At 42.4% G+C, this 14486-nt stretch overlaps 1 protein-coding gene across 7 annotated transcripts in view; it reads left to right on the top strand.

The window, feature by feature from the left end:
- The window catches only part of GRIA4 (glutamate ionotropic receptor AMPA type subunit 4), a 369710-nt gene that overhangs the window by 139765 nt on the left and 215459 nt on the right, over window positions 1-14486 (top strand). For all 7 annotated transcript variants that reach the window (XM_036103774.2, XM_078059068.1, XM_036103776.2 and 4 more), the window contains exon 3: window positions 5484-5723. In XM_036103774.2, the coding sequence (XP_035959667.1) occupies window positions 5484-5723 (240 nt within the window). The remainder of the gene's footprint in view (window positions 1-5483; window positions 5724-14486) is intronic.

Genomic DNA, 14486 nt, shown 5'->3' with positions numbered 1-14486 from the left:
TGAAAGTGGTTCTGGTGGCTGGGAAGTAGATGAGGCTAATGAAATGAGTTGGAAAACAGTGTAAGTAGAAAACCCCATCAACTGAAGTGCCTGGGAAAGTGTAGGAGGGTAAGAAGCGGTAGGTGTAGAAGGTTCTGTGTTTTATAAAATGAAGGACAGCTGGGCTTGTTTACGGACGTCCTGTAGAGCAGAGGAAGATTGCAGAGGCACGAGAAAGGGAAGGGCAGCAGATGAAGCACTGGCCTGTGCTCTTCTACCCGTGCAGCGGTGGTCGTGCAAAATTCAGCATATCACTTGGATTTATGTCCCACAACTTGAGAAGCACTGAGCTAAGACCACATCATTTGATTTACATGTGATAGAGGGCTATAAATCATCAAAAATTATATGACAAATTGACTTGGCTTGGCATCTGGAATGTGGCATCTGGAATGGAACGGGGTGACTACCTGATGAAAAGACAGATCTAATTAATTGACACCATAAGGTAAAAGATGAATGGATTATTACGATGTGTTTATATTATGTGTTTATTTACATAACATGATCTAAGTGATCTCATTAGTGAAGCAGAATATAGAACATGTGCCTAAAATTATGATTGGATTATTTCATTGGAAGTCTTATCCTGATTAGTGTTTGTATCCCAAAATATGTACCCATTTAATATCATCACATCTATTTAGTGACTAAGCATTACATTAAAATTCAGTTTGCTCCCCTCTTATGTATGCATTTATGAACACATTGAAACTCAACTTATTTTACTTTCATTATTTGTGTATGCACTTAGTTTAAGAAGTTACATTGTTTGAATAATTATCTGTATACTAAGCAACAATAGATGTCATAGAAATAACCAAGTGAATTTTGATTTGAGTGTTTGCAAAACCAGATTATAGTACTAAATATGGAAATAATTATATTTTAAAATTTGAATCTGTTGGATTAAATAAAATACTATCTAGGGTATCACATTGAGATAATAATATTGAACACTTGACTGACAATCTATCCACATACATAGGAAACCCAATAACCCTCACCTGCCAAGCATGTAATTCTAGATTAAATAGACCAAAAAAAAATTCAAATGAGTGCTACTAAAGCTGGACATTTACAAGTGGAAACTAAAATGTGAGTGACAAAATACAGCCAAAAGCAAAGTTATTAGTCTAAGACTTATTATAGTTTCCAAATAAGTTTATTAGAAGGAGAATGACAAATGGCTGTGAAAAAGATCGGTTAGATAGATATTTATGATGATGCAAATGAACGAAAGCAGACAGAAGATGATTAAATATCAGAAAGTACTGTTTGTTGAGGAACAAATGGAATTAAGTTAAATGCTATAGCAAGCCCCAGAGTAGTGGAAAGTCGTAATGATTACATTGAAAACAACACACTAGGAAGGAAAAAACAATCAAGGACCTTTGTACAGAGTATATTAGTTGTTTTTGGCTTTTTTTAGTCGTGTAATACTATTTACACATAAAATCTGATGTTGGCAGTAGCGCAGTATCTGAAATAGACGAGATCAGAAGTGCTGTGGGGCTTTTGGGGGAAAAGGGGTGTCACCCTTTCCTGTCTCATCAAAGGTTCTTCTGCAAAGCTAATGAAGTCCTCTTAGGGAACTTGTGGGGTTTGTAGAAAAGGAGTTTGGAAACCAAAACTTGACAAAGGTATGGTTTCAAAATGCCATAACAAAGAGTTATGTAAATGTTCATTATATGCATGAGTATCTTAAAGTAAATGACTTGTTTACATTTTCTTTTCTTTTTTAAAGATTTATTTATTTTAAAGAGAGAGAGTGTGCATGCTCACACTGGGGGGAGGGGTAAAGAGAGAGGGAGAGAAAAATCCTGGCAGACTCCCTGCTGAGCCCGGAGCCCAATGAGGGGCTCCATCCCACAACCCGAGCTTAAGCCAGAGTCGGACACCCAACCGACTGTGCCACCCAGGTGCCCGCTGTTTACTTAACGGTTTCTTGAACAACCACTAAAATCTGTGTGTACTTTGAGCACCAAACTGAAAGCCAGTATCTTAGATTTGAGTTCTGAAGTTCTTCAACTTCTTTTTTCAATGAAGTAAAATAAAAATTATTTGAACCAGATTATTTACTGAGTAAAGATTGAGAGTGGGCCCTCAATTTGCATGAAAATCGAGAGAACAGGACAATATGAAAACTTTACAAAGGAGCCAAGGGACTCCTGGTTATACGCTAAATGTACAGCACTTAAATACATCCGAGTCTTAGTGGAACATTCACAAGGTTAACAGCTGATCCAGCAACTTGATTTATCAGAAAAGGTCTCTTAAGTTATAGAAATGAATTGAATTGAAACCCCAGATACCCAAATGTTACATCATGGTGTTTCTTTTTTTTTTTTTTTTAAGATTTTATTTATTTATTTGTCAGAGAGAGAGAGCACAAGCAGGGGAAGCAGCAGAGGCAGAGGGAGAAGCAGGCTCCCCGCTGAGCAAGGAGCCCGATATGGGACTTGATCCTAGGACCCTGGGATCATGACCTGAGCCGAAGGTTAACTGAGCCACCCAGGCATCCCTATCATGGTGTTTCTTATACCTGCAAGAAAATTTCAGCCAGTCACACCGTCAGAACAAGCCTTCCAGGTTGGTCAGTTTACTCAGGTGATCAAATTGTAGTTCCTGGGCGAGCATAGAATTAGAATTGGATGTTCTTCCTTCATGGAACTTTTTAATAAAATCTACTACTTACGGGGTGTCTGGGTGGCTCAGTCGCTAAGCATCTGCCTTCGGCTCAGGTTATGATCTCAGGGTCCTGGGATCGAGCCCCGCATCAGGCTCCCTGCTCAGGGGGGGAGTCTGCTTCTCCCTCTGCTCCCTGCTCATGCTCTCCCTCGCTATCTCTGTCTCTCTCTCAAATGAATAAAATCTTTAAAAAAAAATCTACCACTTACTAATTATCTCCTGTATAGGATCATAGTTTTATATACGTTATCTTATTTTATCCAATATTTACAATTGAGACAATTAAGATTAAATAACTTAGCCAAGGTTACCTGGCTAACAAGTAAAAGCACTAGGATTTGAACTGGTTTGCTAAGTTGGAAGTCTTTCCCCTATATTTTAAAGTCTACTCTATCCTAGTCTTGTCCATTTGAATATAGATGCTGGTCCCTTAGTTAGGTGTTACTTTTTCCAGAACTTACACAATATCTCTTAGAGCATATTGTCTACAAAAGACCAACAACATCCATTTTCTGTTAATTGGTACCTTCTGCTATAATTACATTGCTCAGACTCTATCCCCAATTTCAGAGGCATAATAAGAACAGAAGAAACACTGCCAGGTTTTATTATCTTATTTAATTATGCCTCATAATTTCCTAAAACCCAGATATTGTAGAATATGGGTATAAATGTTATTAGGATAATTAATTTTTTTCCAAGAGCCTATTACTGCTTCAACAAAGCAAAATCTAATTTCTTTGTACCACAATGAACTCCTCCTAAGATAAATACTTCTAGATTATCCAATATTCTAGGCTTCTTAATAAATTAGCAATTAAAAGTAGTAACCAAAATCAGAAAACATCAACATTTTAGAGAACTAAAGACTTCTTAAACTAGCTGTATCAGCCAAGGAGAAATGGGACCTTTCACCGTATGTGGTAAACTATAAGAATCTGGAATTCAAACAGTCATGCTTTCCTTCATAAACAGAAAAAGTATTTTTTTAATGCAAGTTTGTATCCTTTAAAAAGGTAAATTAGAAAAAGTCACCGAAGTTTGGAATAGGATTCAGTCATGCCAAAGGAGGGATCAAAATGAAGCTAGGCAAGAATCTTGAGAAGAGTTTTTTTCCTCTGTATTTGCCTCATTGTCCTGGCAACAACCAGGAGCACAGACAAGAAGGACGGGGGGCTGTGCACCTGTCCACTGCAGGCCCTCCTACTGCACGAGGACTTGGTTCTACTGGGTTTTGAAATTGCTTTGTCCTCACTTTACAGCCCACGTGGAAGCTGCACAGCTCGTCACAACTCCACTAGGCACCGAGGGCACGCCGGTAGTGATTTTCCAGACCCTTGTTTTCAAACATGGTTCAAGAGCACTCTAAGGTTGTGAGGGGAAAAAAAATTAAACTGCCACTGCAAAAAGCAAAAAAGCCACAAAGTAACAAATTTAGGTGGATTGTTTATGTCCGTTTCATTTTAGTTCTTTTTATGGGTTTTGTCTTGTTCTTTCCTCTGGATCATAGTCCTCTGTCTTCTCATTTTGCTCGACTTTGTTTGTTTCAGGGAGTTGGGCGGACAGCTGCCTTCCTAAAGCTGAAGGAGTGATGCCCTGGGTGGTCATGCCTGGTGCAGACTGCGCGGGGGTCCCCGGTGGGATGGGTGAGGGGGAAGTGGGCCCGGGCTCCCTGCACTGACGTCACCTGGGAGGACAGCAGAAGCTGCAGCTGGTGAAGCGGGGTGTCCCCCCGGGTCGGTGCCCGGCGAGCCCTGGTGGGGCAGGCGGGCGTGTGGAGCCCAAGCGCTGGGCACCAGTTTCATCGTGCCCCGCCGGCTGGGGGTGCCCGCCGTGCGCCGCGCTGGGCCACCTTGGTGGGACGCCTGGGGGTGCTGTGCGCTGGGGCCGGGGCGCCGAGGCGCCAGGCCGGCTAGGCTGCCCCGACCCCGCTCGGCCGGCCCGAGGTGCAGGGGGCCGCGGCGCGCCAGCCGCTCTACTCGGAGCCGCTCCAGCAGCTTCCCCGCTCTCAGTGGAGCTCTGAAGCTGGATCGTTTGTATTCTAGTTGCTCTTTTAAACTGCGCGTTTTTTTCCTGTGCCCGAGGGCATCTGGGGCTAGAGCCAGGGCTCGCGGAGGCGGCCGGCCGGCCGGGGGCGCGGGGCCCTGTTCCCGTCAGCACCATGCGCTCGCCAGGCGGAGGCCAGTGTCAACAGTGGCGCTCGCCAGCCCGGCGCTGGCCCGGCTCCAGCAGCTCCCCCGCCGCTTGGCAGGGCTCCGGGGCTGAGGCCTCTGATCCGGTGGCTCCTTCACACCGGCTTCCTTCCGCGCCCCCAGGGCAGACGACGGCCCTGCGCTCTAGCCCACGGGGGCTTCCCGGGGTCAGCGCCCCCTCTCTCCCCGCTCTCCCTGCGGTCCCCCCGGGCCTCGGTGCCCCTTGGGGAGCAGCGGCTCCCCGGGTCGGTGTGGACCCGGTGCGGACCCGGTGGGAGCGGCGGGAGCGGCGGGAGCGGCGGGAGCGGCGGGAGCGGGCCCTTCCGGCGGCGCCATCTTGCACCGGAAGTCCGGGCGGGCGCCTCGAGGAAGGGCGCGTGCGGCGGCTGCTCTCCCGGGCCGGCTCTGGGCGTCGATCCCGGAGTTACTCACACACGTCCCTTCTTCCCCTACGTTACATGCCGCGAGGTGCCAGTGAGGCAGGCTTCTCTTAGCTTCGGACTGCCGGCGCGGACGTGCGCAGAGAGCGCGCTAAGACCGGTCTCTCTCTCTCCCGTGCAGTCTGCTCCCAGTACTCCAGAGGAGTGTTCGCCATCTTCGGGCTGTACGACAAGAGGTCCGTGCACACCCTGACCTCGTTCTGCAGCGCCCTGCACATCTCCCTCATCACGCCCAGCTTCCCCACCGAGGGCGAGAGCCAGTTCGTGCTGCAGCTGAGGCCGTCCCTGCGCGGAGCGCTGCTCAGCCTGCTGGACCACTACGAGTGGAGCGGCTTCGTCTTCCTGTACGACACGGACCGCGGTAGGTGGCGCGTGCGCAGCTGCGGGCGGGGGCGGGGGCGGGGCCGCGGGCGGGGGCGGGGCTCGGGGCCGCGGGCGGGGCCGCATCGCTCCGGGGGGCGCCTGCACCAGCACGTGGCCCGTGCGCGGCGTCAGTAACTTTGTCTCGACTCGGGGGGAAGGCTTGTCGTTAACCAGGCTTCAGATGCACAGGGTTATTCCTGAGCAAAGCATGCTCTGCTACTTCGCCGAAATCAGTAATTCTATGAAAATGTCCGTGATGACATTTCACGTACAATCGGGAAGTAAGTCTTTTACCTCAAGTGCAGATGATTTAATGTCGTGGGAGGTCTTTAGAAAGCAGAGCTTGATTTTTATGTCTGCATCTATGTATCTCTGATTTTATTTAGAAAAAGAAAGAAAAAGTAACAGGTTGAACCATAGCACTGAGTTTGAAATGTGGAAGGTTGTTTTTTTTAATTAAATTCAATCAGCCAACATATAGTGCATCATCAGTTTCAGATGTCGTGTTTGAAATGTAAAAGTCTGGGTGCGTGAAGCATCCTGTCAGTGCGGTGCGGATTCGGTGGGAGGGCTTCTGCTTGCTGGGGCCTTTCACTGTACCTGTCGGGCTGCGAAGAGTAACCGTGATGCTCTACAGCTCATGCACTGGGAAACAGGTGAAGAACGTTAGGTTATTAACAGTCCATTTGTTTGTGTACGTGTTGGAGATACTTTGACTTTTCAGTGTGAGACATAATTAAGAAGTTCCCATAATCTTTTTCTTTAGTTCTTTTTTTAAAATTTAGTGACTAGAATCGCAGCAACATATTATAGTCCAAAATAAACAGCAAGAAACTCCCTGTGGGGTTTTGTCTTTAATCTTTTTTCCTTAAAGACTTTGACTACTGACCAGAAGTTGGGATAAAAGTTGAAGCTGGCAACATTTTAAGAATATCCTTGAATAGAATTCTATCTGTAAAATGGGTAAGATAATAAACATAAGACAATAAACAAGCAAGATAAATCTTTTGAAGATATGATTACCTTCAAAAGTCCAAAGCATAATTTCCTATACTCAGAGATGGTATATGTCATGTAAGATGTCACACTAGTGGTGGTCCTGGTACATTGCTTATATGAGCATTCTTGGTAAATGTCCCTTTCTGTAACACATTCAGAAAATTTAACATCATCAGTGTATTTTTTGCATGGTTGCAGCATGCAGTAATTCTCATTTGGAAATATGGGAACCTACCCATATCTCATGATAACATTTTCCAATAGCTAATAATCCAAAGCATTCTGGAGAATATATTTTAGATTAGAGAAATTCTCATTCTGTGCATTTCTAAGTTTTGGAAAAATCCTTAAGCAAGAGGACACTGAAAATTAAATCATAATACAACTGAAAACAACAATGAGATAGCACTACATATCTATTAGAATGGCCAAAATCCAGATCACTGACAGCACCAAATGCTGATGAGAATGTGGGGCAACAGGAACTCTCGTTCACTGTTGGCAGGAATGCAAAATGGTGCAGCCGCTCTGGAAGACAGTTTGGCGGTTTCTTACAAAACTACACTCTCACCATGTGATCCAGCAATCACACTCCTTGGTATTTTACTCATGGGAGTTGAAAACTTATGTCCACACAAAAAACCTGCACACAGATGTTTAGAGCAGCTTTATTCATAATTGCCTAAACTGGAAAGCAACCAAAATGCCTTTCAGTAGGTGAATGGATAAACTGTGGTTCATCCAAACAGTGGAATATTGTTCAGAGCTAAAAGGAAATGAGCTATCAGGGCATAAAAAAACATGGAGGGACCTTAAATAACATCTTCCTATTGACTGAAAGAAGCCGATCTGAAAAGGCTACATGCTGTATGATTCCAACTGTATGATACTCTGGGAAAGGCAAAACTATGGAGACAGTGAAAAGATTAGTATTTGCCAGAGGCTAAGGGGAAGGAGGGATGAATAGATGAAGCACAGAGGATTTTCAGGCAGTCATACTATTCACTATGATACTATAATGGTGGACACATCATTATACATTTGCTTAAATACATGGAATGTCCAAAACCAAGGGTGAAGCCTAGTGTAAACCATGGACTATAGGTGATAATAATGTGCCAATGTAGGTTTATCAGTTGTAAAATATGAATGTCAAATGCAAAAAAAAATTACACTTCAATAAAGTTAATGTGTTAAAAAATTGAATCATAATGTCAAGAAATATATACTGGGATCTGGATGATATGGTTCTTAATGACACAGCCCAGTTCACCACTTTGGGCAGAAGATGCTTATTTTATGACATCTTGATCTCACAGAAATATGGGTGGGTTGACTCTGTGCCTGAGTAAATAAGTCTCTGGCAAGGAGAAGGTTTTTAGGCATTCATGCCTTAGCCTCCCCACCAAACAGGGATTAAAAGTGGTGCTTTGCTTTGGTACTAGTTGGTACTTTCCAGGATCCTCAGTCTTGCATAGCACATCAGATGCTCCAACCCTGAGCTACCTCCCATCACCTCTTTCCAGGGATCTCTCTAGTATAAACATACATATTTCATTATTTAAAGTATCTTTTTCCTGGCTAAATTTCTGCCTCCAAAGGCTTAAACCCTTCATGGTACAAGCACTGTTTCTTCTAAAATGGCGTCTTGTCATCTTTAACTTACTCATTGGCTTGCTGCACAAAGCCTGCTTTTTCCATATTGTTTCCCTGGAATGTAACTGTCCTGTTTTGTTGTGTTGTGTTTAAAAGATTTTTTAAGATTTTATTTATTGGGGAGGGGCAGAGGGAGAAGGAGAGCGAAAATCTCAAGCGGACTCCCTGCTGAGCTCAGACCCTGCTGCGGGCCTCCATCTCATGACCCTGAGATCATGACCTGAGCCAAAATGAAGAGTCAGACATTTAACCAGCTGAGTCGGCCAAGTGCCTCGTAACTGTCCAGTTTTTAACCAGTTAATGCAAGGCACTCTCTCAGACTTCCTAGTTCTCTCCAGCAGTTGCTGCAGGATGAACAGCTAGTCCTTTGTATGGCCTTCTATTATATTAACCCAAGCCATCTTCAAAAGAGACAACTTTATACTAAGTGGTAATTGCATGAATGAAAAAAATAACGTATCAGGAAGATGACTATATTTTTTTTTGCCGAAGTGTATTTGACGTACAATGTTATATTGGTTTCAAGTGTACAGCGTAGTGATTCAACAGTTCTGTGCATTACTCAGTACTCACCACGATAAGCATAGTCACCATCTGTCACCATATAGTGTTATTATAATGTTGACTCTATTCCCTATGCTATACTTTTCATCACTGTGACTGACTTATTTTAGATATGGAAGTGTGTGGCCTTTCCTGAATGTTGAGATGGTTTACCCTACCGTGGCATGACACTGCTTGCCAATATTCTTGGTCTTAATTAAATACTCAAAAAAGACAGTAATAATTTTTTCTCCCTTTGAAACTGTTGTGCTTATTTGATAAGTTTAGGATCTCAAGACCAATTTATTTCCTCTTAGATACTGGGCTTAAGATTATGTATCACTGTCACCAACGGAGACATGAACCTCAGTTGTGAACATGTTTACTTTCTGTCATAAATATAGTTGGCTAAGAGTCATCCGTATTTTCACATCATGCAGACAAAAAGAGCACATATCAGCATTAAAGATAAGAATTTTTTTTAATGTACAAAACCAACTGTAAAGAAATAAGACAATTTAGTACATTTTCGTACTTTTCTCTGAACTTCTGTTATCATAAACTGTTTATTTAAACATTTTTCATGTTATAAGTAACTACCTTAATATGACCCTGAATTTCTCCACAAACCTGAGTGGAACATGGCTTTCTGATGCATCAGAAATCCTTACTTTGGAATATGTTCTTTCATTGATCCACTCAGTTACTTCTGAAATTTTAATCCCTGTAGTGATATAATGATCTCATAAAATGCAAGAACTTCACTCTGTCATGAATTAAAGTAGTGTTTTCATGTTGAATCACGGTCAGTAGAAGGAATGATGCTCTCTTTCCGCTGTAAGACCTGTGTTCAGGTTCTGTTCTGCTACTGAGGAGCTGCACAAACCTACCCATGTTTTTGTCCACATCTGTTAGGGAGACAGAAATACAGACAGAGAAGGAGGAAGGTTAAACTGCATAGTTCTTAAGGCCCATTAATCCTTCTATAAGGTTTCTTTATATTTTATATTCTAAATAGTCTATTCCTAACCTGGAAACGGTGGGCAGAAAGAGAAAGATAATAGGCGGCATCGGCGATTTCTTTACGAGGTGACTCCCTACTTCTTTTCGTTTGACTGCCTCTCGAAGAAAACAGAAGTGTTCATTCATTTATTCATTTAATTTATCCATTTGTCATTCAATAAAAGTTTATTGTTCTGTTTGTCTGTATCGGGCACTTTGATAGGTATTAAGAATGCAGTGATGAGCAGGACAGTACTAAAAGTAAGTTAACTCCCTTGCTGTGGCATCATTCAGAAACAGTACACAAGATTCCACCTGACAGCCAGGAGCTTGCCTTTGATACATAGCTTGTTGTTTTTACAATTTTAATTTGGAACAAAACTTCAGTAAGATTTTTGGGCTGATAAATTTAAGGCTATTGAGTACTTGAAATGTGACTTACGAACCTGAGGATCTGAATTTTAAATTTTAATTTTAATTGGTTAGTTTAAGTAGCCACATTTGCCTAATGGCTACCATATGGGACAACATAGTGTATCTAAACAACAAGCTCATTTGGAATAACAGATTGCACTTTGAGTGAAACGTCTAAATCTTTTCTCAGCTCATGTAGGAAAAGAGCTTAGAAAACACCATGTACAGATCCTTTTCACATTGCATTGTGTGTACATTTACATATCTTTTCTTCCCCCAGAAATAGGTCTTTCACCAGTAATTATTATATCTTACTACATTTATGCCTTTTGTATGTAGCGTGGTAACCCCTGATAAGCATACTATAAACATGAAATGGACTAATGAATTAATCAAGTGAAGTCCTTGACAATTGGTATCAAATAATTTTAGTGCTCTAATAACTAATCGTGTAATTCATATTTTATTAATAATACCATATTTTGTTTTGTTTTCGATGATACCATATTTTAGTGTCTCAGAGAATTCATAGACTCTCTGAGTCAAAATGCAAAATTCTCCTGAAGGGATGGTCCTTGAATTAAATGCAGTTTTCTTACCATGAAAAAATGTGGAGAAGCCTGAAAAATAGCGTTCTTAATTTAGGTATAATTAAGCTAAATATTTATAGCATTTTAAAATAATCTATTTTTTTGGTAATATAAAACCTTGAAAATCTTTTCAAATCTACTTAAAGGGAAGTCATTTTCCTTGAGTGAAAAAGACGTTAATTTAAGTAATATAAGCAGTGGTTATTTTCCCATTTGAAATAGATCTTTTCAAAGGAAAATATTTTTTACTTGTGTCTATTGCCCAGGACTGTACATATTTATGATGCATTTTTGGCCATTCCCAACACCACTGGTCACAAGGTGAATTTATGATCAAGGGAGAATTGAGGAGACATAAACCTTTCTACAAATGTAATGGTCACTGCCGGTGTTTCCGAAGAGCTGGTATGAAGGCCAGCAGTTCGGTCTCACAGCCGGAGTAAGCAGCGACTGGTGCTGACTGTGTTTTACTTCCTCCCACTTCTCTTTAATGCTTAATGGTCAGTGTTTTATCACATCAGTGCTTTCCAGCCTAGCAATGTCATTTCACAGGTTGCTGAATATCTTGTATTCAATATCCAAATTAATATTATAACACTATGTAAATTGTCCCTAGGAGAGATACATTTGGCAAGGCGTAGAGTAGAAAACTTAACTTTGGTTTGTTCTGGCTTATTTCCTTTGGCCTGTTTTTTTTTTAGCTTGTTTTTTTCTTCTTACAAAAATACATTCTACACATAGCATGCCATGTTTTGAAAAACCTAGGCAACAGCACTGTGGGCTGGCGTAATGTTCGTGCGATGCTCCCTGTGCTGAAGCCGGAGCAAAGGGGGAAGGCGGATGGAAAGACAGCTTTTTGTGGGGAGGACAGGGATCTTGCTGTTTCATTTCTACTTTTTCGGTTTTGCTACATACATGACTTTTCTTTATAAATGGTCTTAAATCCTTTTGGAAAAAGTCAAGATCTAAGTAACAGAAATAGGAACAAATGAAGAGGCAGTGATACCTCTCTTACTTCCCAGTAAATAAGCCTGTATGAAATGCTCCAGAGAACTCTCTTGTCTTCCCATTGGGTTCTCAACTCCACTTCTGTATTTCTTCTCATATTGTTGTTCTTTTACTCCTTGCCTCCTTCTCTTCCTGCCCTCGGAACCTCCTGGGTAGGCAGCACGATTCCAGGGAACTGGGAGCCTCAGCCCTCTGTCAGTCATTACCAGTGACGGGCTTCTGGTAAGCTCACGGCCAGAAATAACGGTAGGGAGATGACAGAGCAGATGCCTCCAAGGAATATGGCGTAATGACTTCAGTTCACACCAAAATAACATTACTGGTTCTGCTCCCTCTTTGAAATTGCTTTCAGAGAGGTGTGAGTTGGGGAAGATTTTCAGGGGTGACTGGACACCTGTCAGCTGGGCTCGGCGCCACTCAGAAGAATGATCCGTGTGAAGTGGTGCTTACAAGCACCCATCTCCAGTCTCCAGTTCCCACACATGCTAATGTTACACCAGCACAGTCTGCCATTAATTGTGCCACTTAAAATGCTTATGGTCCATTTTTCTTATTAAAAACAAAATTAGAAACACAATAGCAAAACAGAGATAATTGATGTATGAATTCAGGAGAAGTAAGAATCTTTCAGATTCTAACCTGGTATTATCCAAGAAGGGATAAAAAAATTTTGTCTTTAATTCTTGGTAAATTAAGCCCCATATTCCATTTATTTCCTAACCCTGGGGGAGGAACCTTTAAGTCTAAAACCCACATGAGGATGAAGAGGAATTCCCTTTCTTATAAACATCCCATGACAAACCTCAGGCAATTATCTGTGTTTATAGTGAACTCATTAGGATTTAGAGTATTTTTATAGCTCATCCCAGTACTTTTGGTTACTGATTTTCATTACATTTATAGTCAGGCTGACAATGCCAAATATTTACTTGTTGCCAGTTGCCAAGTGTGGGGATAACCGGTTTTACCCAGTAGGAGAACAACACTTAATTGTATCTTTCAAGCATGTATCACTGCTTTCCTGCTGGAACTGGGCCAGTGGGAGAGCAAAGAAAAAAAACCTGTATAAAAATAACAATGGAGCTTCCTGTGGAGATTCTGACTTGTAATTGAGGGAGAAAAAGTAATCAGAAGCAGGCAAAGCAGCCCCTGTTCCCTTCACAGCATCTTTTAGTGTCAACTTCAATGTTTATTTTCTACCCTCATTAACCCAGATTCCACAGGCTGTTTCCACCCTGGGTTGGGAAGGGGAGCAGTGGACTAAGGGGCAAGTGGATGGGATGAAGGAGCACTAGTGGGTGTTCTCATAAAGAGGGTTCTGTGTCCAATCCCTTTTCCCTGGTGAGAGGAGACAGAGGGAGGCCCATGTCTGTTACCTCCCACTTTCCCTGGTTACAGAATGGAGGGGTTGAGGGCAAATGTTAGAAGTCCTATCCCAAAGGTATGCTAAAATCCAACAAGGAGAATGAATCAGAGCCACACGGCCAGATGAGGGGATTATCAAAGCACGATGAAGTAAAGCTACAAGTTGGGTATTCAGAGAAGGGATCAGAGCAAGGAGCAGGAAAGTAAGCAGTGTGTGAACAGGTTGGAGAAAGTCTGGAGATGAAGGACAGGAGCCTACAGCTGCTTTTGTGGGGCCAGCAGCCTTCCAAGCATTCATTTGAAAGGTTAAAGAGGCCTGAGTGGAAGGCAGGGAAAATAGACGTGCAGCCTTCCGTGAATATTTGTGTCGGGTGGGTTCAGTTGTCAGCTGGGGGGCACTAGACAGATTGTTGACTGTCTGGATGTTCTTCCTTTCCCATGTGCTTCCCATTGTTGGGGTTCCATCTGAACAGAAGAGCAGAGCAGATCTGGGTAAGACCTTTGGAGGCCCTGTTCACTGGAAAGGTGATTGTGCCCCCCCCATTGAAATTCAAAATTCAAACAAATTACAAACAATTATATAGGAGTCCATCACAGTTCTGTTTTTCCCCCCATGGTGACCATATTAAAGCTTTTATTGAAATATTAAATTTGTTTAGAAAATTTTGTCATGATAGAGGCCCGAGTGTAGACCCAACCTGTCAGTTGAGTTATTGAGTCATGCCTGAGGACTGTGGGGAAAGGACATGTTCCTTAAGGATCCTTAGATTGATGAAATGTGGATATAATATTTGAGCAATTTTCTTACCCCCCAAAAAAACAAATGGCAAGGATTTCTCACTGGCTCCATCTTTTCAGTGACCCACACCTTTCTAAAGCAGTAAGCACATGACTTGTAATTTTCTGACAACTTCTTTATTTAAAAAGTTGCTTCTCTGAAGATCTGGGGGAAGATCTTTCTTTTTGAGTTCTGACTGAACACACTGCCTCAAGATAACATACATCTTCCCTACAGACTGTTCCTTCTCCTATAAAAATGGAACACACGTGTATATAGTGACAGCGCACAATCACGGTTGAATCCTTGTCGTGCACAACTTCTGCCAGAGGTCGGGTTCGCTCAGGTGGCGCATTTTATAGTTTATCACCACATCATAACACACGGTCATCAGGGCTACGGAGAG

Source organism: Halichoerus grypus, chromosome 11, assembly GCF_964656455.1.
Source record: "Halichoerus grypus chromosome 11, mHalGry1.hap1.1, whole genome shotgun sequence".
Classification (NCBI taxonomy): Eukaryota; Metazoa; Chordata; class Mammalia; order Carnivora; family Phocidae; genus Halichoerus; species Halichoerus grypus.
This window is presented reverse-complemented; position numbering and strand designations above follow the sequence as displayed.